Consider the following 26,890-nt stretch of genomic DNA (forward strand, 5'->3'; position numbering starts at 1 on the left):
TATGCTTTTTGTGCAGATGGAACATTTCTGAGATCTTTTATTTCAGGTCATGAAACATGGGACCAACACTTGTTGCATTTATATTATGTATTATGCATTTGATTAAATACACATCACACCTTCTGTATCTGAGCAGGCAGAGGTCAAGTCATGTCTGTGTCCATTAGATTCTGTATAAAGAAAAGCACTATAAATTAAAATCTAGTCGTTTTTTAAAAATTGCTAACAAGCATCGGTCAATGCTGAAGCCACTTTTTCAAAACTCCTCACAGTCTGCATTACCAACATGCATTTTAGCCGAACAGTTAAGCTTACCTCAAACTCACTCAAATCACTTCATTCATGTCTCAAAATAAGCTTGTTTGACCATAACTGGCAATAATTCTCACTCAGAAAGCATATATTGTCACTCATAACACACTGACCTAAAAAAAACACTAACAGGGAGCATTACATAAATTAACTTCTCTTTGAAGTTTGAATGATTTTTATAACATAAATAACACCTTTTCACTTATACTTTAGGACAGTCAATGTAACAAGAATGAATCAGATGCAGAAAATTGCTGCAATAGCCTTTATTTTGTCTGTATCTTTGCATGTAGTAGTTTACTTGTGAAAAATAAGTTGAAACAAAAAAAGAAATTCCTGAAATTTCAGGGCTGCAAAAATAATTACACAAAAAAAAACATATATAGTAAATTCACTCATACTGTACAGTACTGTGCGGGTTCTAGTTCTCCCTCCTGCATTTGGCCACAAGTTCTCATCAACATCACATCTTATGTCTTCTCTAGCGATGCATCTTGGGAAGTATCTTCTGGAATGTTTAATCCAACCCTGGCAGTCGTCAGGAGAAGTGTCTCCACACCCTGGCAGTCTTCAGGAGAATTGTCTCCACACCCCACATTCATGGCATCCAGTAAGGACATCTGGTGATGTGGATGGTGGTTATAAACCTTCCACCTCCACGCAGAGAAAAACTCCTCTATGGGGTTTAGGAAGGGGGAGTATGGAGGCAGGAATAGTACTGACATCCTCAGATGTGCAGCAAACCAGCCTGACTGCAGCAGAGTGGTGGAATGCTGCATTATCCCACACAACAACGAAGGTAGGGGAGTTTCTGGCCCCTCTCTCCACCGCTGGCACAAGTTGATTACGCAGGTCATCCAGAAAATAAATGATCCTCTGTATTGTAGGGGCCAATGAGTGGTTTGTGTAATAGCAAACCATCATTGGACAGTGCTGCACACATTGTGATGTTAGCTCCTCTCTGTCCAGGGACATCCAGGGTTGCTCTGTGTCCAATCACATTTCTTCCCCTGGGGTGTGTTTTTGCCAGGTTGAATCCAGCTTTATCCACATAGATGGATGTATGTGCTGTTTGCCTGGCTTCCATCTCCATTACTATCTAAAATACAGTAAAGCCACAGTTTTACAGTACTTTACATTATGCTTAGTTGTGTATGTACGCTGTTTGGTTATTGAACAGACATCTTACCTGGACATATTGATACCGGAGTTCTTTCACACGTTCACCGTTTCTCTCAAAGGGTACAGAGCTTCATCCTTATTTTATGTTTCTCTAGGACTCTGGCAATTGTCGTTGTGCTGACCGTATTCACATTCCCAAAAGTGATATTGTCTGCCAGCAACACAAAATAATCCAAATATTTCAAAATGTCAATACATGTAAAAATGTGAACACTGTATTCTACTGTAATATGTAGTTAAATTATTATTGAAAGATGCACGACACACCTGTTGTTTTGCCGGAAAATTCGTACTATTGAACTGTTGAACGCTGCAGATTTGGTTGCAGACTTGGTTGCCTCTCTCAAAGAGAGACCATTGTTTACAACATGGTCAATAATTGTGGCCCTTATCTCATCAGAGACCACCGCTCTTGGTCTTCCTCTCCTTTGTCCTCCACACATTCTCCGTCTCCCTGCCACTCTTCTTTCCCCACCAACCTGTCTTCCTTGAGCCATGTTTCCGAACTAAATAATTCCAAAGCCGCCCTCTTTTGTCTGTTTGGTAACGAGACTAAAAACAGGACACTTGGGTAGGCTTCAGGCTGAAATTGCAATCAGCTGTGTTTGGAATTATGAAATAGTCTTCTGAGATTTTCTATATGTTTCAATCTGGTTACTGCAGAAATGCACAACATTTTTCATCCTTCTGTTTTGAATGTGTTTGTAACAGTTTTGGAAACAGTATGTTAGCATTTGAAAACATGTGCTGCAAATATGTAGTTTTGCAGGTGGTGGAGTATGAGAAAAGAGTTCTTGGTTTACGGAGAATGTGGTCATTGAATGCATTTTGTGTGAAAACAATGAAAAATGATTCACAGTTTGGTCCACATACACTTCTGTTTCGCTGACTGTGTGAAGAGTTTTGACAATGTGACTTCGGTTTTGACCAATGCATGTTAGCAATTGAAAAAAACTGTAATAGCAACCCCATTTTTCCCTTTCTCTCTTTCTCTCTCTCGTTCTCTTTATTTCTCTCCCTCTTTCTTTCTCTCTCTCAGGGCGGGTGGTGTATCGTATGAGGAGCGCTCAGTAATCTCAGCCTGTAACTCCGACTGTGTTTGTTCAGGCAGAGACTGGGACCCTGTCTGTGGAGAAAACGGCATCACGTACGTCTCTCCCTGCCTGGCTGGCTGCCAGACCTCCACAGGATCAGGGAAGAACACGGTGAGATGAGGATCATTGCCAGCACTGAGGCTGCATCCCAAAATGGCACCCCCTTCCCTATATAGTGTACTACTTTTGGGCTCTGTTTAAAAGTAGTACACTATATAGGGAATAAGGTGCCATTTGAGATGCAAACTGATATATCATATTATTGATTCATAAACTTGTGAGCAACAGGGTGGGGTCAATTCCATTTTAATTTCATTACGATTGCAGTCGGAATTGACTCGCACCCTGGTGGGTTTATGGATAACTTTTGTGTGTGTGCGTGTCTCTGTGCATGTCTCTGTGTGTGTGTGCCTCTGCAGGTGTTCTCTAACTGTAGCTGTGTGGTGGCAGCAGGGCTGAGCAGTGGTAATCTGACAGCCAGTGTAGGCCACTGTCCTCACAGAGACGACTGTGACCGTGTCTTCCCTTACTTCCTGGCTCTTTCTGTCATCACTTCCTTTATCATCTCCCTGGGTGGCACGCCAGGCTACATGGTCCTCATCAGGTCAGTGACACACACACATACACCCACACATACACTCAAACAAGAAAGGATGGTCATAGCAGTTGGCAAGAAAGCACAAAGAAATCTGGGACTACGACAAGGCACCTTAAAGGGGAAATAATCAGAAGCCCCGTTTGTACCTGGTTCTAACATGCGTCCGTTGTCCTGATTGTGCCCACATTGGTCGACAGGTGTTGACAATCAAAATACGCATTATGATCTGGTTGTGATTGCATCTTCGACTGCCTCCGGAGGTAGTCGAAGACGCATCTTGTACGAATATCCTTGGTGTAAATGAATTCGAACAATGAAAGTGTATAAATTTGGCCAACGTCACGGTTGCCCCGGCCTCTTAAAAAAACCACACCAGCCAGTCTTTAGAAACCAAGTGCCAACTGGCACACCACAGTCCAATACCGCGTCCAGCTCTGATTAAAATGGCATATAGAAATAAAGATATTTATGAAGGGATATTATCCTGAATAAGAGAAAAAGGGTTCTAATATTTGAAAGCATCTTAGGCAACAGAAAGGCCAAGGAATTCAGAGATGCACTTTGTAGCTTACCTTGTAACTTAACCTGTTTCTGTTTTTACTGTGTGCATTAGTGCCTAAGTGTCATTTTTATTTATACTGTGCGATAATTGTATTTTGTACATACATCCAGACACTCAGCTTGTTTGTGTGGTGACGTTTTTAGGGATTGGAGAGATTCTCTGAATAGTTATCGGGACAGTAAGTCTATTATGCCTTAAATCGTTGTGTAACCAAAGTAGGCTGTAATGATGAGAGTCTAAAACTATTGACTATAAAAGCGTGCTGTTTTCTGTAGATTTAATACAGCTTTTGTCATAATGGGAGGTCCAAGGCAGGTTGGATTAATTTGCATACAGGGAGGGACCAGGGAATCTGATCACAGTAGGGACGAAGTGGGCAGATAAGAGACAGATATTACCATGTGTAGACGCAACACAGATAGTGATCGGATCATCTTGATCGGATGATGACAACCACATGTTAATGCAAGGTGTAACCATGGCTACTGAGAAACCAGTGGTGGAAAAAGTACCCAATTGTCATACTTGAGTAAAAGTATAGATACCTTAATAGACAATTAATCAAGTAAAGGTCAAAGTCAGCCAGTAAAATACTACTTGAGTAAAAATCTAAAAGTATTTGGTTTGAAATATAGTTAAGTATCAAAAGTAATTGTAATTGCTAAAATATAAGCATCCAAAGTAAAAGTATAAATAATTAAAAATTCCTTATATTAAGCAAAGCAGACGACACCATTTTCTTGTTTTTAAAATATGGATAGCCAGGGGCACACTCAAACACTCAGACATTATTTACAAAACAATACATTTGTGTTTAGTGAGTCCGCCAGGCCAGAAGGGATGACCACGTGTTCTCTTGATAGGTGCTTTAATTTCTTGATAGGTGCTTTAATTTTATTTATTTTTTTACCCCCCTTTCTCGTAGTATCCAATTAGTAGTAGTTACTGTCTTTCTCATCGCTACAACTCCCGTACGGGCTCGGGAGAGACGAAGGTTGAGAGCCATGCGTCCACCAATGTGTCGGAGGAAACACCGTGTACTGCGCCCGGCATGCCACAGGAGTCGCTAGTGCACGATGAGACAAGGATATCCCTACCGGCCAAATCCTCCCTAACCCGGACGGCGCTAGGCCAATTGTGCGTCGCCCCATGGACCTCCCGGTCGCGGCCGGCTGCGACAGAGCCTGGGCTCGAACTCAGAGTCTCTGGTGGCACAGCTAGCACTGCGCCACTCGGGACCACTGCGCCACCCGGGAGGCCTGTGCTTGAATTTGACCATTTTCCTGTCCTTTAATTGTCAGGGAAAATGTATGGAGTAAGAAGTACATTATTTTCTTTACGAATGTAGTGAAGTAAAAGTAGTCAAAATATTAATAGTAAAGTACCATTTCCCCCAAAAATGACTTAAGTAGTACTTTAAAGTATTTTCACTTAAGTACTTTACATAAGATCTACTACATTTATCTGCACCACCTTGTGATGAATGATCTCACCCAGAAAGTTCTCACAAATACTTGGCTACTACTGTACAGTGGTACACCATGGGTAACACTGTAGTGAAATGGGCTCACAATGGGTGACAGAGTGGCTGACAGAAGTTGAATGTGGTCTGTGTATCAGACTTAGGCCGGGATTCAATTCAACTGCGCTTTGTCTACAATGCACCATTTCGTGAGCATTTTTGATTGAGCTGACATATGCAGTGTTTACGACGAACGCGAAAACATTGCCTTTAAAATCTGCATAGCAGACAAATCGCGATCAGATTGAAATCCGGCCTTAAAGGACCGTGTTGCAACAATAAAGAATGATAGAGGCCTCTAGTGGTCAAAAGGCCATATTAGCATGGGCAGTGCCATTGAGGACTTCCACCATTTTAATGTAGTCAACTGTGTGGGACTTCCAACTTTATTGGCTGGAATGTCCAACCGGGTCATCAGGAGGGATCTGCCAATTGAGAAGAAGAAAATGTAAATAGAGAGAGCCTCTATAGAGTCATAATATTCGTCGAACAGGGAATTGGTTCCAATCGTTTTCCCACCATTAACAGCTAATTAGCATTTCCTTTTTGGGAGGTAAATACAGGCAAATATATCGATAAAAGTCACCTTGTCTTAGAGAGATTTACAGTTATCAAAACAAAACGCCAGGGTAAGCCTACACGAAACACAGCCTTCATTTTAAGTGTTTCTAAAATCCCCAATGGGGAAAAACGATTGGAACCATTTCCCTGTTTGACCGCTAGGTTTTATGGGTATTATGACGGCAGGGTGGCAGGTAGTCTAGCAGTTAGCGCGTTGGGCCGTTAACCGAAAGGTTGCTAGAACGAATCCCTAAGCTGACAAAGTAAAAATCTGTCGTTCTGCCCCTGAACAAGGCAGTTAACCCACTGTTCCTGGGCCGTCATTATAAATAAGGTTGCAACAGACTTTATAGAGGGCGAGGAGACGGTCAAATAGCGTTTTCAGATGATTGAATTACGTCCTCTAGATTCGTGGTCTGACTGGACTGAGAGAGAAGTTTTTATGAGTCAGCTCATTGTTCTTCCTGCTCTCTCCCTGTGTGTCTATTCAGGGCTATAGTAGTTAACAGATTCAGTACACTTTATGTACATTTTATTTAAACCTTTATCCCACGGCATACTTCACAGAGGTTACAGTAAAGTCAGCAATAGAGGATTTCACTGAATATCAGAAAAGTAGAATGTGATTTGGAGCAATACTGTTACTGGCTAAAACTAGTCCTTAATTAGCAAATGTACACACACACAGACAAAATCATACACACACACGCACACACACCAAAAATCCAGCAGATCTGCCCAAAGCTCGATCAGCTGACCCCGATGAAATGTGTTACCCTTACTGGAAGAAATTAAGTTACTGGCAGTGCCCTATTTGCTTTTTGTTTTGATATTTTTAGAGCGTCTTAGTTGTCTGAGTTGGGTCTGCTTCTTCTGTTTTTGCTCTGGGTCTTGAGAGAACAGCTGAATAGCAAGGTAGTAAGGGCAGACCGTTCTGATGGTGAACTACCTTGCTCTACCAACGGAAGCCAGTAGTACTCACTCTTTGGTACTCACTGGCTACGTCAGAGAACGTCATAAGTCAGCTAACTGTATGTCAACAACAATAGTCTTTTGAGTTGACCTTTAAAGCTGTCTTGAGTATGCAAACTTAATAATGAACCATAACTCAATTGTGGATGCTTTCATTTCATGTATAATATCTTCAGATCTATGTCTATTATCTGTATTCATAGTTATGTTCAAGTTCAAGTTGATGATGGTGTTCTCCCATGCAGGTGTATCAAGCCTCAACTGAAGTCCTTAGCTCTGGGGTTCCATACTCTGTCCACACGTACACTTGGTGAGTCAATACTGTCAGATCTAGGATCAGTTTACTACCCAAAATGTTAACAGATGGGGGGCACTAAAACTGACCTTAGATCAGCGTCTAGGGGCAACTTCCTCCTACTCCTGTCTGATCAAGCCATACCAGTCCCACAGCCAGCGCTCTGCAGCTTAGCAACACTGATATAAAACTAGCTGCAGCCAGTTTGTTTCCAAGTCACACATTTCTCCACTAATCAGCTTCTATTAGGATTAAAAGCCTGAACAAAATCCAAAAGTATTACTTGTGAATCAGGTGTGTTTGCTCTGGGTTGGAACACAATTCTGCACAAACTGCCCTTTTCCATGACCAAGATTAGCCACCTCCGTATTACTGGTAGATCATTTGGTGTGTATTTGTGTTATAACAGCGGGCATCCCAGCGCCCATCTACTTTGGGGCGGTCATCGACACCACGTGTCTGAAGTGGGGCCAGAAGAGATGCGGAGGGAGAGGAGCCTGTCGGATATACAACACTACAGCATACAGGTAATACACACATACACACTACTGGGCCCTGATTCAGAAAGCAGGTTAAACAAACTCTGAGTTTAAACCTGAACTCTGGGTTGACTAACTCTGAGCTGTCAATAGTTTTCGGTTTCAGAACAGGTGAAAACAATTAGTTCAATCAACTCTGAGTTAAGTTAACCCTGAGTAAAAACACAAGGATATAAAAAGCCCTCAATGGAACGCAGATAACATGATTCATCATGGCAACAGGAGAAAAAAGGGCTCGAGCCTCCTGTTCCTATACCTCTCTGTGAAACAGCGGTACAAGGTGCACTTAGAGAAACAAATGGAAAAATGTCATTTAGAAATTGACCACAAGGCTGCAGATTTAAAAAAAAATTGAAATACAACTGCTGGAGCATCAGTTAAAGGTGGTGAGGTGCCCACAGGTAGAACATCAGTTAAAGGTGTAGAGGTGCCCACAGGTAGAACATCAGTTAAAGGTGGTGAGGTGCCCACAGGTTGAACATCAGTTAAAGGTGGAGAGGTGCCCACAGGTAGAACATCAGTTAAAGGTGGTGAGGTGCCCACAGGTAGAACATCAGTTAAAGGTGGAGAGGTGCCCACAGGTAGAACATCAGTTAAAGGTGGGTGAGGTGCCCACAGGTAGAACATCAGTTAAAGGTGGTGAGGTGCCCACAGGTAGAACATCAGTTAAAGGTGGTGAGGTGCCCACAGGTAGAACACCAGTTAAAGGTGAATGAGGTGCCCACAGGTAGAACATCAGTTAAAGGTGGAGAGGTGCCCACAAGTAGAACATCAGTTAAAGGTGGAGAGGTGCCCACAGGTAGAACATCAGTTAAAGGTGGAGAGGTGCCCACAGGTAGAACATCAGTTAAAGGTGGAGAGGTGCCCACAGGTAGAACATCAGTTAAAGGTGGTGAGGTGCCCACAGGTAGAACATCAGTTAAAGGTGGGTGTTGTGCCCACAGGTTGAACATCAGTTAAAGGTGGAGAGGTGCCCACAGGTAGAACATCAGTTAAAGGTGGAGAGGTGCCCACAGGTAGAACATCAGTTAAAGGTGGTGAGGTGCCCACAGGTAGAACATCAGTTAAAGGTGGTGAGGTGCCCACAGGTAGAACATCAGTTAAAGGTGGTGAGGTGCCCACAGGTAGAACATCAGTTAAAGGTGGTGAGGTGCCCACAGGTAGAACATCAGTTAAAGGTGGAGAGGTTCCCACAGGTAGAACATCAGTTAAAGGTGGTGAGGTGCCCACAGGTAGAACATCAGTTAAAGGTGGTGAGGTGCCCACAGGTAGAACATCAGTTAAAGGTGGTGAGGTGCCCACAGGTAGAACATCAGTTAAAGGTGGTGAGGTGCCCACAGGTAGAACATCAGTTAAAGGTGGGTGAGCTGCCCACAGGTGGAGAATTTTACTTGTTTGAACAACATAACACATATGAACTACTGTACTGCATTTGTACTTGCAGGAAATAAAGAAGACTTGATAAAAAAGAAAGACATATAGTCTTTATTTGACACTGGGGAGGTGACGACGGGTCAATCAGAAATGATGATAGAATACTGCTCTTCCATCTCGTGCGTCAGCGGGGTGGTCAGGATCGTTCACTGGTTGAGTTGGACATTGATTTCTTCTAATTGTGGCAATGTTGTGGAGAATCACCCATGTCACAATAATGTCCATTTCCCTTTATGGGGTGACCCTGAGCCTACGAAGGAACTGGAACCGGGCCTTGAGCATCCCAATGGTCATCTCTACCCTGGCTCGTGTCCTGCAGTGAGCCAAGTTATAACGTTGCTCCGAGCCGGGCTCAGGATCGGGGTAAGGGGTCAGAAAATAGGGTTGGCAGGGGTATCGTCTGTCACCGAGCAGGTAACCATTGAATTCTCCTATGATAATACGAGGATACAGTTTACATTTTCAGTTGCAATAGGAGTAAGCAAAATATAGATTATAATAGGATATAGCTTTATATGACTCCCCATGGGCAAATCTAGCGCTCAATGTACACCCACAAAAAAAATTGCGAGTCATACACAGACCCAGGCCACTTTGCTTCTACGTTGCTGATGATGTGGGCTGCATCACATGTGATCTTCACAGTGCGGAACAGTAATTAGCTGCAGTAGCTGTATTGTGAGGTATCTTTCATTTGGAATGCTAAAGGCTACTATTTAGGCCAACCTGCCCATTTAATGCTGCTGTAAAACTTCCTATTCACATAATCTCCTTCATTTTACTGAAGGAGCTGTGATAGGAATGAGTGTCATCTATGCAGCCAATCACACCTGGAAACCCTAAAATATATAAACTTAACTGATTAGTGCTTCAAGTCTCAAAGCTTCATACTAACTAAATAAATAATTGCTTAGACTGATACCGGCAATTCTGCAGAATTCTTCTTTGATGAGTCTTGTGGGTCTGTGGCTTGGGAACACCACAAATGTGTACAGTAAACGTTTCACTGCAAGAGTCACATTTCTGACAGCCTGACAGACGGTTGCCTTGGAAATATGCTCAGCGTCACCGATGTTATATAGAAAACTCCCGTTGGCAAAGTGCAACACAAAGAATTTGTTCCGAACTGAGAGCATGTCCACGATGTGTCATATGAACGATATGAGGGCTGAGAATATTGTTCAGATGAATGATCGATTGTGCAGAAAAATGGAAAAGCCCACAGATAATCATCAGGGAATGATAAAACATCCAAGCGGGGTCTGATCACCCTCTCCTGACGGAGATTTCTGCAGAGTGTTTGTGCTTCAATAACAACTGGCTCTTCAAGAAAAGGACTCGCCATGTCTGACACCTCCTTCAGTCTGCAGGCTTCAGCTAAAGAGGAGAAACTCTGGGTTAGTTGAAGAAAACCTGCCAGTGAGCAGGTTAGCTTCACGGAGTATGTTGCCATAGTAACTGACTCAGAGTTAAGCTGAACTGGCTTTGTGAAACCGTAAACGCAGAGTTTCCTTCAACTCTGAGTCAACTAACTGAGTTTTCACTAAACCTGCTTTCTGAAACAGGGCCCTGGTCAAGCCTGATACACAACACAAATGCACACAGACAACAAACACACTTACTTCAAAGTGATAATGTTGGAGAGGCGTACCCTCTATAACATCAGATGCTGAACATTGATTTTCAAGCCAATATTGAAGGCAACCCAGTAGACTTGCCATTTGGAAGCACCAGTGTAATGTCAAGTCTCTGAGTGTGTGTATCCCTTGGTCTCTCTCTCCTCAGGATTGCTTACCTGGGTCTGACTATGGGCCTGAGGACAGTTTCTTTTCTGCTGTGTATACTGGGATTCGTACTGCTCAAACAACACCTGCGGAGAGAGGAATGCCGCGCCCACCAAGTGGCCAATGGCGGAGCAGAACTGGAGGCACTCAGGAAAGAGGAGGTCCTAGCCTCCAACTCGGACCAATCGCTACAGACTTCCACAACAGACTACATCAACACAGAGAGAGAGACACGGCTGTGACAGTTTGAGACAATCTCCCCTGATCCCTCACGTTACACACAGACACACACAAACACTAGATTTGCAGGAACCAACAACGGGCTGTGCCTGACCATCTCATCTCATAGAACATAAATTATGTATTTGTACTGGACCTGTCTAGGTTATGTATATTTTAAAATATACAGTTGAAGTCGGAAGTTTACATACACCTTAGCCAAATACATTTAAACTCAGTTTTTCACAATTCCTGACATGTAATCCTAGTAAAAATTCCCTGTCTTAGGTCAGCACTTTATTTTAAGAATGTGAAATGTCAGAATAATAGTAGAATGATTTATTTCAGCTTTTATTTATTTCATCACATTCCTAGTGGGTCAGAAGTTTACATACACTCAATTATTATTTGGTAGCATTGCCTTTAAATTGTTTAACTTGGGTCAAACATTTTGGGTAGCCTTCCACAAGCTTCCCACAATAAGTTGAGTGAACTTTGTCCCATTCCTCCTGACAGAGCTGGTGTAACTGAGTCAGGTTCTGCCCACAACTTTTCTATAGGATTGAGGTCAGGGCTTTGTGATGGCCACTCCAGTACCTTGACTTTGTTGTCCTTAAGCCATTTTGCCACAACTTTGTAAGTATGCTTGGGGTCATTGTCCACTTGGAAGACCCATTTGCGACCAAGCTTTAACTTCCTGTATGATGTCTTGAGATGTTGCTTCAATATATCCACATTTTTCCAGACACATCATTTTCCATCTATTTTGTGAAGTGCACCAGTCCTTCCTGCAGCAAAGCACCCCCACAACATGATGCTGCCACCCCCGTGCTTCACGGTTGGGATGGTGTTCTCCGGCTTCCAAGCCTCCCCCTTTTTCCTCCAAACATAACGATGGTCACTATGGCCAAACAGTTCTATTTTTGTTTCATCAGACCGAAAAGTATGATCTTTGTCCCCATGTGCAGTTGTAAACCATAGTCTGGCTTTTTTAAGGTGGTTTTGGAGCAGTGGCTTCTTATGGTGGTTTTGGATTAGGCGTTTGGAAATTGCTCCCAAGGATGAACCAGACTTGTGGAGGTCTACAATTGTTTTTCTGAGGTCTTGGCTGATTTCTTTTGATTTTCCCATGATGTCAAGCCAAGAGGCACTGAGTTTGAAGGTAGGCCTTGAAATACATCCACAGGTACACCTCCAATTGACTCAAATGATGCCAATTAGCCTATCAGAAGCTTCTAAAACCATGACATCATTTTCTGGAATTTCCCGAGCTGTTTAAAGGCACAGTCAACTTAGTGTATGTACACTTCTGACCCACTGGAATTGTGACACAGTGAATTAAAAGTGAAATAATCTGTCTGTAAACAATTGCTGGAAAGATTATTTGTGTCATGCACAAAGCAGATGTTCTAAACGACTTGCCAAACCTATAGTTTGTTAACAAGAAATTTGTGGATTGGTTGAAAAACTAGTTTTAATGACTCCGACCTAAGTGTATGTAAACTTCTGACTTCAGCTGTATATGTTTTTGATATAACTGAAGTATTTCATAGATGTACCTGCTGTATTTTACAAAACCACAAATGTAATTACATAGAATGTCATCTTTGTTGTTGGTACAAAGAAAGTATTTCATTGGATTTGTTAACCATTGGTTAATTGTTTTTACTGCAGCAGGAGTCCAGTTTCAGTCACTGAGTATTTTTGTAACAACTCTCAAGGTAGTCTACATTATAATATTGTTAGACAGCTTCAATCTGTTGAAAGAGAATGTCAGACATTCTGCGTTTCTCTACTGTAACATTGCCAAATTGTGATCTCAATAGCCCTGTTTATACCTGGTTCTAACATGCACCCTTCGTGCTGATATTGTCCTGATCTTGTCTGTTTACACTTATACAAAGCAAATTGGTTAGTGTTACCTAGTGTTGATATTTCTGTTTAACATTTGTAGTGTTGATTCAGGTGGTAAATTAACACTCAGTGGTTTAAAAGAAACCCGCTGTTGGTATTAATTAATAACCAGTGGTAAACCAAAACCACACCCATCAGTATCATATTTCCCAGCATGCTCTACTGCAGGTAGATTTGTTGGAATTGTTTGTTTCGATATCTCTGTTTTTGCATGTACATTTATTGATTAAATAGTTTTATTCAACTCAAATATAACATGCATTTTTCTAAACTAATCAAATATGTTACTTGGACTTATTGTACCCGGCACTGAAATGGTTGTTCCAGTTTCAATTCTTTAGGTTGTCTCATCTCTTATCCTTCCCAAACCAGTAATCGGTGAACAAAAAATGTTGTAATCCAGCCAGAGTGGGGATAGCCAATAGGAATTACACATCACAGCATTATGTGACCTGCAGGCCTGATTTTCTGTGTAAATCACAAGTGTATGGCATTTGATTTATGGTTAAATAATTAAATTTAAATGATAACATAATTAATTTAAGATCTCACTTTGTGAAGGCTACAGGACTGAAAACAGATGCAACAACCATCTCTCTGTCACTAAGAAATAGTCATAGTTGGTATCTCTGCAATTCACTTGAAAGGCAAGGCACTCTGGGAAATATGCAAATAATGCTTTACACATCAGCAGTGTGTTAATTTAACACTGAAAAGTGTGGACCGGTATAGACATTGCACCAGTGTTAAATGTAACATTCTCAGTGTTGATTTAACACTGGAGAATTTGCTGTGTAAGATCTGAACACAATACACCTTTTAATTGTCTACACCGGTCTAAAAATGTGGGCACCATCAGAATGTCGACAAAATCAGGACAAAGGACACATTAGCACCAGGTATAAACAGGGCTACTGTTCATCATGTCTGTGTGACTGTTATGCTACAGGAGATGCCACTGTGCCAGTTTACCGTAGCTGTTCTCTGCCTAAGATGTGTAGCAGGAGTGTTCCTATTTCAGTTCTGATCAAATCCACTAGGTGGCAGTATTGCATACTGGTAGTAAATCCATATCGGACTTGAAAATGTCAGTATTATTACAATGAATTGTGATACAATTAACAACTCAAAGATCATTATAGATATAAAATGCACATCCACTGGACCACTACACTGTCTACCATCAGTGACTATCCACTGTAGGTGCCATATTCATTATGAGAAGTTAAGCACATTTGCATAATTTATTGGTCAGTCTGTCTGAGTGTGTATAAGTTGTGTACGTATGTTTGAAAGTTTTAGGGCTCTATTTAATCGGTAGCGCTGAAGCTTTACAATTGCGCGAGAGAAATGTAAAGGTCATTTCCGATTGAGCAGCGTTTACCATGTATGCAGTCGCCACTACAGTTGGAATATTGCCTTTATATTTTAAACACACTGACGCTGAATTTCCGCAATACTGATTGAATAGAGCCCTTAATGTGCCAAAATCTCTGAACAAAAACACCATGGTCAATTCTCAGGTTGTTCCTAAATTAGTGAATAAACATGTCTTTATATTATACCGGTGAATATTTCAATCACTTGGGTTGGTGGACCAAATATATGTTGATTTGGCAAGAGATACCAAGAAACTTTTATTTTCAATCGCTTTGTTTTGTGAAGCAAATTAAATTAAATGGATGTCATTTCTCACTCGCTTAATTTTTTGGGGGGTATTTCTTCGATTAAACAAAGAGAATATCTTGTAAATGTTATACAATAATAAAACATTTTTAATATGGGATAACATGATTGAAGGTGGAGAACCCCCCCGACAAAAATAAATAAATAATAATAATTACATTAATAGTGAGCCATACTGAAATATTGCAACACTTTCTTACTCAAAGCATATTTTTGTACTCGCAATGAGAAAATGTATCTACAGTTGTCTGAAAGGCACTTATACTGTCAGGGAAGCTTCTGTCCCCTAGTATTGGAATTGAATGTACAGTACTTGGGGGAGATAAGTGCTTAAGGCATGGGGGCTAGAGTAAGACTTGTTGGTCAATCCCACTTCAAGTGCAGACCCAGTCCACCCAACCAAACCCCAGGGCTGAGACAGTCATACTCTCTGGTTGTATTAGTCTATACAATCTTCACAGTTGTATGTGACACACTACAGGGGGTCTGAGAGTGAGAAGAGGGAATAGGAATCTTCTCCCACTTGTAACTGTTTGAAAATCCTTATTTTATTAATTTAAACTTTATATAACTAGGCAAGTCAGTTAAGAACAAATTCTTATTTACAATGACGGCCTACACCGGCCAGACCCAGACGACGCAGGGCAATTATGCGCCGCCCTATGGTACTCCCAATCACGGCTGGTTGTGATACAGCCTGGATTCAAACCAGGGTCTGTAGTGACGCCTCAAGCACTGAGATGCAGTACCATAGACCGGTGCGCCACTCGGGAGCCTTATTACAAAACAGAAAATCATGACCCCACATTGGATTTTCAACCTAGACCGACCCTGTGTAATATTCACAAATCCCTTAACATCTAAATACATAGAATATCTTCAGAGGACTGAAAACAGAACATCGGCATTGATATCAAATATTCAACAACAAAAATCACTCAATATAGCTTCTCTACCCATATCAACTCAATTCTAATTTTGTTTAACAAAACATGAAAAACTCAAATCTGTAATATGCCTAGCTGCTAAGGTAAAATATATACAGTGGGGAGAACAAGTATTTGATACACTGCCGATTTTGCAGGTTTTCCTACTTACAAAGCATGTAGAGGTCTGTAATTTTTATCAACTGTGAGAGACGGAATCTAAAACAAAAATCCAGAAAATCACATTGTATGATTTTTAAGTAATTAATTTGCATTTTTTTGCATGACATAAGTATTTGATCACCTACCAACCAGTAAGAATTCCGGCTCTCACAGACCTGTTAGTTTTTCTTTAAGAAGCCCTCCTGTTCTCCACTCATTACCCAGATATATACCTACTTATTCAATGGTTTTTCTACATTATTTACAATTTTCTACATTGTAGAATTTCAGTGAAGACATCAAAACTGTGAAATCACATAGTAATCCAAAAAGTGTTATACAAATCAAAATATATTTTGGCATTCTCTCAACCAGCTTCACGAGGAATGCTTTTCCAACAGTCTTGAAGGAGTTCCCACATATGCTGAGCATTTGTTGGCATATTTTTCCTTCAATCTGCTGTCCAACTTAACCCAAACCATCTCAATTGGGTTGAGGTTGGGTGATTGTGGAGGCCAGGTCATCTGATGCAGTACCATCACTCTCCTTCTTGGTCAAATAGCCCTTACACAGCCTGGAGGTGTGTTTTGGGTCATTGTCCTTTAAAAACCAAATGATAGCCTCACAAAGCGCAAACCAGATGGGATGGTGTATCGCTGCAGAATGCTGTGGTAGCCGTGCTGGTTAAGTGTGCCTTGAATTCTAAATAAATCACCAACAGTGTCACCAGCAAAGCACCATTACACCTCCTCTTCCTTGCTTCACGGTGGGAACCACACATGCAGAGATCATCCGTGTCACAAAGACATGGCCCTTGGAACCAAAAATCTCAAATTGGACTCATCAGACCAAAGGACAGATTTCCACCTGTCTAATGTCCATTGCTCGTGCTTCTTGTCCCAAGCAAGTCTCTTCTTCTTATTGGTGTCCTTTAGTAGTGGTTTCTTTGCAGCAATTCGCCCACGAATGCCTGATTCACACAATATCCTCCGAACAGTTGACTTTGAGATGTGTCTGTTACTTGAACTCTGTGAAGCATTTATTTATGCTGCAATCTGAGTTGCAGTTAATTCTAATGAGCTTATCCTCTACAGCAGAGGTAACTCTGGGTCTTCCTTTCCTGTGGCGGTCTTCATGAGAGCCAGTTTCATCATAGCGCTTGATGGTTTTTGCGACAGCACTTGAAGAAACTTTCAAAGTTCTTGACATTTTCCGGATTGACTGACCTTCATGTCATATTAAAGGAATGATGGACTGTCATTTCTCTTTGCTTATTGGAGCTGTTCTTGCCATAATATGGGTTTGGTATTTTACCAAATATGGCTTTCTTCTGTATTTATACAAATTTTAAAAAAGAATCACCTATTTTTTTAAATATTGTTTTTAATTTCACCTTTATTTATTTAACCAGGTAGGCAAGTTGAGAACAAGTTCTCATTTACAATTGCAACCTGGCCAAGATAAAGCAAAGCAGTTCGACACATACAACAACACAGAGTTACACATGGAGTAAAATAAACATACAGTCAATAACACAGTAGAAAATAAGTCTATATACAATGTGAGCAAATGAGGTGAGATAAGGGAGGTAAAGGCAAAAAACAAAGGCCATGGTGGCGAAGTAAATACAATATAGCAAGTAAAACATGGAATGGTAGATTTGAAGTGGAAGAATGTGCAAAGTAGAGAGAGAAATAATGGGATGCAAAGGAGCAAAATAAATAAATACAGTAGGGGGAGAGGTAGTTGTTTGGGCTAAATTATAGATGGGCTATGTACAGGTGCAGTAATCTGTGAGCTGCTCTGACAGCTGGTGCTTAAAGCTAGTGAGGGAGATACGTGTTTCCAGTTTCAGAGATTTTTGTAGTTCGTTCCAGTCATTGGCAGCAGAGAACTGGAAGGAGGGGCGGCCAAAGGAAGAATTGGTTTTGGGGATGACCACACACCTGCTGGAGTGTGTGCTACAGGTGGGTGCTGCTATGGTGACCAGCAAGCTGAGATAAGGGGGGACTTTACCTAGCAGGGTCTTGCAGATGACCTGGAACCAGTGGGTTTGGCAATGAGTATGAAGCATGGGTCAGCCAACGAGAGTGTACAGGTCGCAGTGGTGGGTAGTAATATGGGGCTTTGGTGACAAAACGGATGGCACTGTGATAGACTGCATCCAATTTATTGAGCAGGGTATTGGAGGCTATTTTGTAAATTACATCGCAGAAGTCGAGGATCGGTAGGATGGTCAGTTTTACAAGGGTATGTTTGGCAGCATGAGTGAAGGATGCTTTGTTTGCGAAATAGAAAGCCAATTCTAGATTTAATTTTGGATTGGAGATGCTTAATGTGGGTCTGGAAGGAGAGTTTACAGTCTAACCAGACACCTAGGTATTTGTAGTTGTCCACATATTCTAAGTCAGAACCGTCCAGAGTAGTGATGCTGGACGGGCGGGCAGGTGCAGGCAGCGATCCGTTAAAGAGCATGCATTTGGTTTTACTTGCATTTAAGAGCAGTTGTAGGCCACGGAAGGAGAGGAGGGGGAGGAACAGGAGAAGAGCCATCAGACTTTATGGCATTACTCAATGACATATACCCCAATCTCAAATTCACTATTGAATGTCACACTAAACGTGTTCATTACATCTATGTGGATTGAGCAATCAAAATGGAACCCTGTTTATAACTCTGTACAGAAAAGAAACAGACAGGAATATCCTATTACAGGGGGACAGCTTCCTCCCTGAGCCATTAAAACAGGACTTCTAAGAAGCCAGTGTTTCAGACTGCACCGTATATGCCACTCCACAGAGGACTATCGTGAAAAAGCAATAGGTTTCTAAGAGACTACTCTCCACAATGTGTGGATAGAGTTCTAAATTTGGCATTAGGGAAAACACGAGGTGAACTGCTACAAAAAAGACCCACTAGAGTTAAAGAACACTAATGTTCACTGCCACATATACTTCGAACTCGTGCAAAGTGGGAGATGCTGTGGGAGATGTTATATTATCGGACCCATCTAGAAGAAAAAGAAACGCACACCTATTTAGGCGAGGTGCTGGCTAGCGGAGTGGAAAACTTGAAAATAATAGAGAGCCGCACACTCTAGGAGCTCAGAAGCAAAAATGTAATTACCAACGTTTCGACAGCCAAACCATACCCTGATGAAGACAGCTTGGCTGTCGAAACGTTGGTAATTACATTTTTGCTTCTGAGCTCCTAGAGTGTGCGGCTCTCTTTTATTTTCATATTATCGGACCCAGCCGTGCCAGCTTAATTTAAGAACCCACCACTTATTTTATATAGGAGAGGTTGCAATTTACGTGACAAATTGGTCCATGCCAACTACCAGCCACAATTTTCTTTTGCCAGGCTCTTTTACGCCCTCTTCCGAATGGTAGCTATAAATGCAGAGTTTCCGCACAGTGCAACAATATGATGAATTGTGAATATTTCTGCCACCCCACACAGGAAAACGGTTCCAAATAATGCTCCACCACCCATGTTATCTATCAGTGGTTCTCAATCCTGGTCCTGGGGACCCAAAGCGGTGCACATTTATGTTTTTGCCTTAGCACTACACACCTGATTCAAATCATCAAAGCCTTTTGGTGAATTGATGATTTGAATCAGCTGTGTAGTGCTAGGGCAAAAACAGAAATGTGCACCCCTTTTGGGTTCTCAGGACCAGCGTTGAGAACCAGTGATCGACATGATTAAATTCCATGTGGGCTGTAGGTAAAACGTCTCGTTTCTCTCAAACAGAGAATTAGTGAACATAAATTAAATCAGGAGAAACGACAGGGATTATCCAGTCGCAGTACATTGTAATGACCAAAAACATGACATTTCTACCTTTTTAGATTTTGTGGCATAGCGAAAGTTAAGATATCAGACAGGGGAGGTGATATAAATAATATTCTGAGCAAAAGAGAATGTTTTGGGATTTTCACCCTCCAGACATTATTCCCAAAAGGTCTTAATGATGAAATGCCCATGCACGTTATGTTGTAAATGTGAACATTACTGAATGCCACCACTTCAGATTACTCTGACGTTTGTTCTTGCACTATACCCAATGATTTATGAAAACTGACTTGATCGGTCGATGTCCTCATTGTGGTTTTACAGACGTGTTTAATACGTGTTTTGTACACTCTTTATTAGAATACTTATGAAATACACATTGTTATATTTGGTAACACTTGCTTATTTTTACCTTGACTCCAACCCCATTCGATGCATTGAGTGGATGTGGGTGGAGCAAAATCTACATAAGGGTGCAAATTATAGACATTCACAAAAACTCTGACGAAGGCCTTGAGGCCGACACATAAGGTTTACTAAAGAGCAGTGTACCGCTCTTTAGTTGTTTTTTTTATCATCTTATTCAACTGTTACCATGCACCTGCAACAAAGATAGCTCAGATGTGCATGTGCATATTATCATTTTTAGCCTTTTATTTAACTAGGCAAATCAGTTAAGAACAAATTCTTATTTACAATGACGGACGACGCTGGGCCAATTGTGCCCCGCCCTATGGGACTCCCAATCACGGCCGGATGTGATACAGCCTGGATTCGAATTTGGTACCCATATGATAAAGTATCTTGCACTGAGATGCAGTGCCTAACATGCTGACCACACAGTTGCAAAATAAATGTAAACATAGATGTTATTCAATTATTGCACCCACACTGCTCGCGCGCGCCAACAAGCGTCTGCATTGCCAAGTGCTAAAATAGAAGTCTGTTCTATTTGTGAAACTGAACGCTGTGCAAGTCCTGCCTATCCCATCTCCTCATTGGTTTATAGAAGCAGATATCCACGTGCCATCTCCTCATTGGTTATACCCACATGGGTGATTGAGTTGAGTTCAGTCGGCCGTAGTGGTAACTATGACAATCGCCATATAAAGTCCAAAGAAGAAAAAGCCTGGAAGGAGGAGAGATGACTAGAAACGATTCGGTTGACCGTTTTATGTGTGGATTAATTGTCGGAGTAGAGGACCTTGTGCATTTCAGGTAAAATAACAACCCAACGTTTATATCCCAGGACAAATTAGCTAGCAACAGCAAGCTAGCTAGCTATATTGCGCTAAATGTTTAATGCTTTTCGACCTGTTCCCAAATTAATATAATTGGTTCAGAGTTTGTTTTGATATTTCAAACTGTGTGTTGTGATCAAGTTTGGTGTTGGTGGACAAGATCAATTTGCGCTCGATGGCGCATGCGCACAGCCTGTTTGTGTACGGTGTTAGACCGCTGCACCACTCGGGAGCCCATACTATTGATACTAAAAATATCTTTAAAATCAAATAGTTTTACTGAAGTAGTATTTTACTGGGTGACTTTTACATCAGTCATAGAATATATAAACTCTGCAAAAAAAGAAACGTCCTCTCACTGTCAACTGCGTTTATTTTCAGCAAAGTTAACATATGTTTAATATTTGTATAAATATAACAAGATTGAAAAACTGAGACATAAACTGAAGAAGTTCCACAGACATGTGACTAACAGAAATTGAATAATGTGTCCTTGAACAAAGGGGAGGTTCAAAATCGAAAGTAACAGTCAGCATCTGGTGTGGCCACCAGCTGCATTAAGCATTGAAGTGCATCTCCTCATGGACTGCACCAGATTTTCCTGTTCTTGCTGTGAGATGTTACCCCACTATTCCACCAAGGCACCGTGCAAGTTCCCAGACATTTCTTGGGTGAATGGCCCTAGCCCTCACCCTCCGATCCAACAGGTCCCAGACGTGCTCAATGGGATTGAGATCCGGGCTCTTCGCTGGCCATGGCAGAACGCGGACATTCCTGTCTTGCAGGAAATCACGCACAGAAGGAGCAGTATGGCTTGTGGCATTGTCATGCTGGAGGGTAATGTCAGGATGAGCCTGCAGGACGGGTACCACATGAGGGAGGAGGATGTCTTCCCTGTAACGCACAGCATTGAGATTGCCTACAATGACAACAAGCTCAGTCCGATGATGCTGTGACACACTGCCCCAGACCATGACGGACCCTCCACCTCCAAATCGATCCTGCTCCAGAGTACAGGCCTCGGTGTAACGCTCATTCCTTCGACGATAAACGCAAATCCGATGATCACCCCCGGTGAGACAAAACCGCAACTCGTCAGTGAAGAGCACTTTTTGCCAGTCCTGTCTGGTCCAGCGACGGTGGATTTGTGGCCATAGGTGACTTTGTTGCCAGTGATGTCTGGTGAGGAACTGCCTTACAACAGGCCTACTATTTCCAGCCTCTCTCAGCCTATTGCGGGCAGTCTGAACACTGGTGGAGAGATTGTACGTTCCTGGTGTAACTCGGGCAGTTGTTGTTGCCATCCTGTACCTGTCCTGCAGGTGTGATGTTCGGATGTACCGATCTTGTACAGGTGTTGTTACACGTGGTCTGCCACTGCGAGGCCGATCAGCTGTCCGTCCTGTCTCCCTGTAGTGCTGTCTTAGGCTTCTCACAGTACGGACATTGCAATTTATTGCCCTGGCCACATCTGCAGTCTCCATGCCTCCTTGCAGCATGCCTAAGGCACGTTCATGGGCAGGGACCCTGGGCGTCTTTCTTTTGGTGTTTTTCAGAGTCAGTAGAAAGGCCTCTTTAGTGTCCTAGGTTTTCATAACTGTGACCTTAATTGCCTACCGTCTGTAAGCTGTTAGTGTCTTAACGACCGTTCCGCAGGTGCATGTTCATTAATTGTTTATGGTTCATTGAACAAGCATGGGAAACAGTGTTTAAACCCTTTACAATTAAAGTCTGTGAAGTTATTTGGAATTTTACAAATCATCTTTGAAAGACAGGGTTCTGAAAAAGGGATATTTATTTTTCTGCTGTGTGTGTGTATATATGTATACACAGTGCCTTGCGAAAGTATTCGGCCCCCTTGAACTTTGCGACGTTTTGCCACATTTCAGGCTTCAAACATAAAGATATAAAACTGTATTTTTTTGTGAAGAATCAACAACAAGTGGGACACAATCATCAAGTGGAACGACATTTATTGGATATTTCAAACTTTTTTAACAAATCAAAAACTGAAAAATTGGGCGTGCAAAATTATTCAGCCCCTTTACTTTCAGTGCAGCAAACTCTCCAGAAGTTCAGTGAGGATCTCTGAATGATCCAATGTTGACCTAAATGACTAATGATGATAAATACAATCCACCTGTGTGTAATCAAGTCTCCGTATAAATGCACCTGCACTGTGATAGTCTCAGAGGTCCGTTAAAAGTGCAGAGAGCATCATGAAGAACAAGGAACACACCAGGCAGGTCCGAGATACTGTTGTGAAGAAGTTTAAAGCCAGCTAGATGCTAAACTTTCAGCTCATACAAGGAGTAGACTGATCAGAGATGCAGCCAAGAGGCCCATGATCACTCTGGATGAACTGCAGAGATCTACAGCTGAGGTGGGAGACTCTGTCCATAGGACAACAATCAGTCGTATATTGCACAAATCTGGCCTTTATGGAAGAGTGGCAAGAAGAAAGCCATTTCTTAAAGATATCCATAAAAAGTGTCGTTTAAAGTTTGCCACAAGCCACCTGGGAGACACACCAAACATGTGGAAGAAGGTGCTCTGGTCAGATGAAACCAAAATTGAACTTTTTGGCAACAATGCAAAACGTTATGTTTGGCGTAAAAGCAACACAGCTCATCACCCTGAACACACAATCTCCACTGTCAAACATGGTGGTGGCAGCATCATGGTTTGGGCCTGCTTTTCTTCAGCAGGGACAGGGAAGATGGTTCAAATTGATGGGAAGATGGATGGAGCCAAATACAGGACCATTCTGGAAGAAAACCTGATGGAGTCTGCAAAAGACCTGAGACTGGGACGGAGATTTGTCTTCCAACAAGACAATGATCCAAAACATAAAGCAAAATCTACAATGGAATGGTTCAAAAATAAACATATCCAGGTGTTAGAATGGCCAAGTCAAAGTCCAGACCTGAATCCAATCGAGAATCTGTGGAAAGAACTGAAAACTGCTGTTCACAAATGCTCTCCATCCAACTTCACTGAGCTCGAGCTGTTTTGCAAGGAGGAATGGAAAAAATGTCAGTCTCTCGATGTGCAAAACTGATAGAGACATACCCCAAGCGACTTACAGCTGTAATCGCAGCAAAAGGTGGCGCTACAAAGTATTAACTTAAGGGGGCTGAATAATTTGAAATGTGGCAAAAGGTCGCAAAGTTCAAGGGGGCCGAATACTTTCGCAAGGCACTGTAAATCAACCATTTATCGGATCATGAAGAACTTCAAGGAGAGCGGTTCAATTGTTGTGAAGAAGGCTTCAGGGCGCCCAAGAAAGTCCAGCAAGCGCCAGGACCATCTCCTAAAGTTGATTCAGCTGCGGGATCAGGGCACCACCAGTACAGAGCTTGCTCAGGAATGGCAGCAGGCAGGTGTACGCACAGTGAGGCGAATACTTTTGGAGGATGGCCTGGTGTCAAGAAGGGCAGCAACGAAGCCACTTCTCTCCAGGAAAAACATCAGGGACAGACTTATATTCTGCAAAGGGTACAGGGATTGGACTGTTGAGTACTGGGGTAAAGTAATTTTCTCTGATGAATCCCCTTTCCGATTGTTTGGGGCATCCGGAAAAATGCTTGTCTGGTGAAGACAAGGTGAGCGCTACCATCAGTCCTATGTCATGGCAACAGTAAAGCATCCTGAGACCATTCATGTGTGAAGTTGCTTCTCAGCCAAGGGAGTGGCTCACTCACAATTTTGCCTAAGATCACAGCCATGAATAAAGAATGGTACCAACACATCCTCCAAGAGCAACTTCTCCCAACCATCCAGGAACAGTTTGGTGACGAACAATGCCTTTTCCAGCATGATGGAGCACCTTGCCACTGACTACACACACCATTGTTAATTATATTTAGTTTACTTTAATTAATAAATATATTTTGTTATTCCTTATCTCCATGTGTCCCTTTTTGTTACTAACTTTGAGCCGGTTCGTGACATGAGTAAAAGTAAAGATACAATAGAAAATGACTGAAGTAAAAATGAAAGCCACCCAGTAAAATACTACTTGAGTAGAAGTATTTGGTTTTAAAAATACAATCTGTCTGGGGAGCCATATGTGTTGTGGAGGTAGTCTATGACTGCGGCGCTGCTTTGCAGGGAGTTGATCACCTTCCTCTCGGGCTGGGAGCTGACCCTCTCCAGCATGTAGATGAGGTGCTGGTGGAAGCAGGTGAAGGGGGTCCCCTGGTTTGTGGCGAGGTCCACCCAATCCCACACACACTCAAGAGGGGTCTCATTGTAGCCAGCTTAACATGGCCGGGTTGGACAACAGCCCCCGGCCTGCCATCACACCTACAAGACAGGGCATGTGAGGTGGGAGAGGAAGTGCCTTAAGTGAGCCATTTAACAATAAAGATCCTGTATATTCTATATTTTCTCAAATTATTCATGCGCATGGAACCTCTAGCTACCCTTTTAAGTATTTACAATTCATATCTGTTAAGATTACACAAACAGAATGAGTTCCCTGGAGGGAATGAGAGGTTACAGACTAAATGCAGAAGTGTTTATAATAAAGACGGCTATGAAGTTCTGTGAAAATGAATAATGACAGTGGCTCCCAGGAAACCCCCCATGTTGTAGTTTATTTTCATAGAACTGCACAGCTGGTCATTGTTGATCACTTTGGCCTATATAAAGGAATTAAATATGAAGCCATTTCAAGAGCATCTTTCCCAAGGAAATAACTACACATCTCTAGTTACTAATTATCTGTCTCATATGACACCCTATTCCCATACAGAGTGCACTATTTTTGAGTCCTGTGTGACTGCCTTTGGAGTCTGTGGTCACAAGCCGTACACAATATTGGGAAAAGGAATCAATTGTGATTTGCACAAATGTAACTGAAAATTAACTCCAGTGAGCTGGTGAGTGGTTTCCACATCTCGGATGGTCTTTATGTCTCAGTTGGCAATGATCGGCTGGTGGCGCTCTTCTGCAGTCCGACCATGGACCGTTATCACCTGGCTAGATTCCAATTGGAATTACACAGAATTTTGCAAGCCAGCATAATGTGACCTGCGGGCCTGATTTTGCCTTTAAACCATGAGTCCCAGCCATTGTATTAGGGTTAAAACTAGGCCCCCAAAATAAAGCCTTAAGAATTGTCTTGTACTGTCCTAACTTTTATACACTTAGGATCTCACTTTGAAAGACTACAGGACTGAAAATGGACGAATACAACAACCACATCTCTGTCACTAACAAATACAGTCATGGGTGGTAACGCTACAATTCACTCAAGGCAAGGCACTCTGGGAAATATGCAAATAAGGCTTTACACTAAGCAGTGTGTTAATTTAACATTGAAAAGTGTGGACCCGTATAGTTCGTCAGATGCGGCAGGGCTTGCAAACCATTAGACTACAAAGGGAAACCAAGCCGCGAGCTGCCCAGTGACAAGAGCCTACCAGACAAGCTAAATGCATTTCATGCTCGCTTCGAGGCAAACAACAATGAAGCATGCATTAGAGCACCAGCTGTTCCGGACGACTGTGTGGTCACGCTCTCCGTAGCCGATGTAAGCAAGACTAAACAGGTCAACATTCACAAGGCCGCGGGGCCAGACGGATTACCAGGATGTGTACTCAGAGCATGCGCTGATCAACTGGCAAGTGTCTTCACTGACATTTTCAACCTTTCTCTGACCGAGTCTGTAATACCTACATGTTTCAATCAGATCACCATAGTCCCTGTGCCCAAGAAAGCGAAGGTAACCTTCCTAAATGACTACCACTCCGTAGCACTCACGTCGGTAGCCATGAAGTGCTTTGAAAGGGTGGTCATGGCTCATATCAACACCATCATCCCAGAAACCCTAGACCCATTCCAATTCGCATACCGCCCCAACAGATCCACAGATGATGCAATCTCTATTGCACTCCACACTGCCCTTTCCCACCTGGACAAAAGGAACACCTATGTGAGAATGCTGTTCATTGACTACAGCTCAGCGTTCAACACCATAGTGCCCACAAAGCTCATCACTAAGCTAAGGACCCTGGGTCTAAACACCTCCCTCTGCAACTGGAGCCTGGACTTCCTAACGGGCCGCCCCCCCAGGTGGTAA

At 42.3% G+C, this 26,890-nt stretch overlaps 1 protein-coding gene across 1 annotated transcript in view; it reads left to right on the forward strand.

The window, feature by feature from the left end:
- The window catches only part of LOC139379348 (solute carrier organic anion transporter family member 1C1-like), a 62,503-nt gene extending 51,142 nt beyond the window's left edge, over positions 1-11,361 (forward strand). Inside the window, exons 11-15 of the mRNA XM_071122156.1 lie at positions 2,534-2,699; positions 3,008-3,192; positions 7,049-7,113; positions 7,508-7,625; positions 10,857-11,361. Of these exons, the coding sequence (XP_070978257.1) occupies positions 2,534-2,699; positions 3,008-3,192; positions 7,049-7,113; positions 7,508-7,625; positions 10,857-11,097 (775 nt within the window). The 3' untranslated portion in view covers positions 11,098-11,361. The remainder of the gene's footprint in view (positions 1-2,533; positions 2,700-3,007; positions 3,193-7,048; positions 7,114-7,507; positions 7,626-10,856) is intronic.
- Positions 11,362-26,890: the final 15,529 nt, after the last annotated feature.

Source organism: Oncorhynchus clarkii, chromosome 21 (genome assembly GCF_045791955.1).
Source record: "Oncorhynchus clarkii lewisi isolate Uvic-CL-2024 chromosome 21, UVic_Ocla_1.0, whole genome shotgun sequence".
In the NCBI taxonomy this organism is placed as follows: Eukaryota; Metazoa; Chordata; class Actinopteri; order Salmoniformes; family Salmonidae; genus Oncorhynchus; species Oncorhynchus clarkii.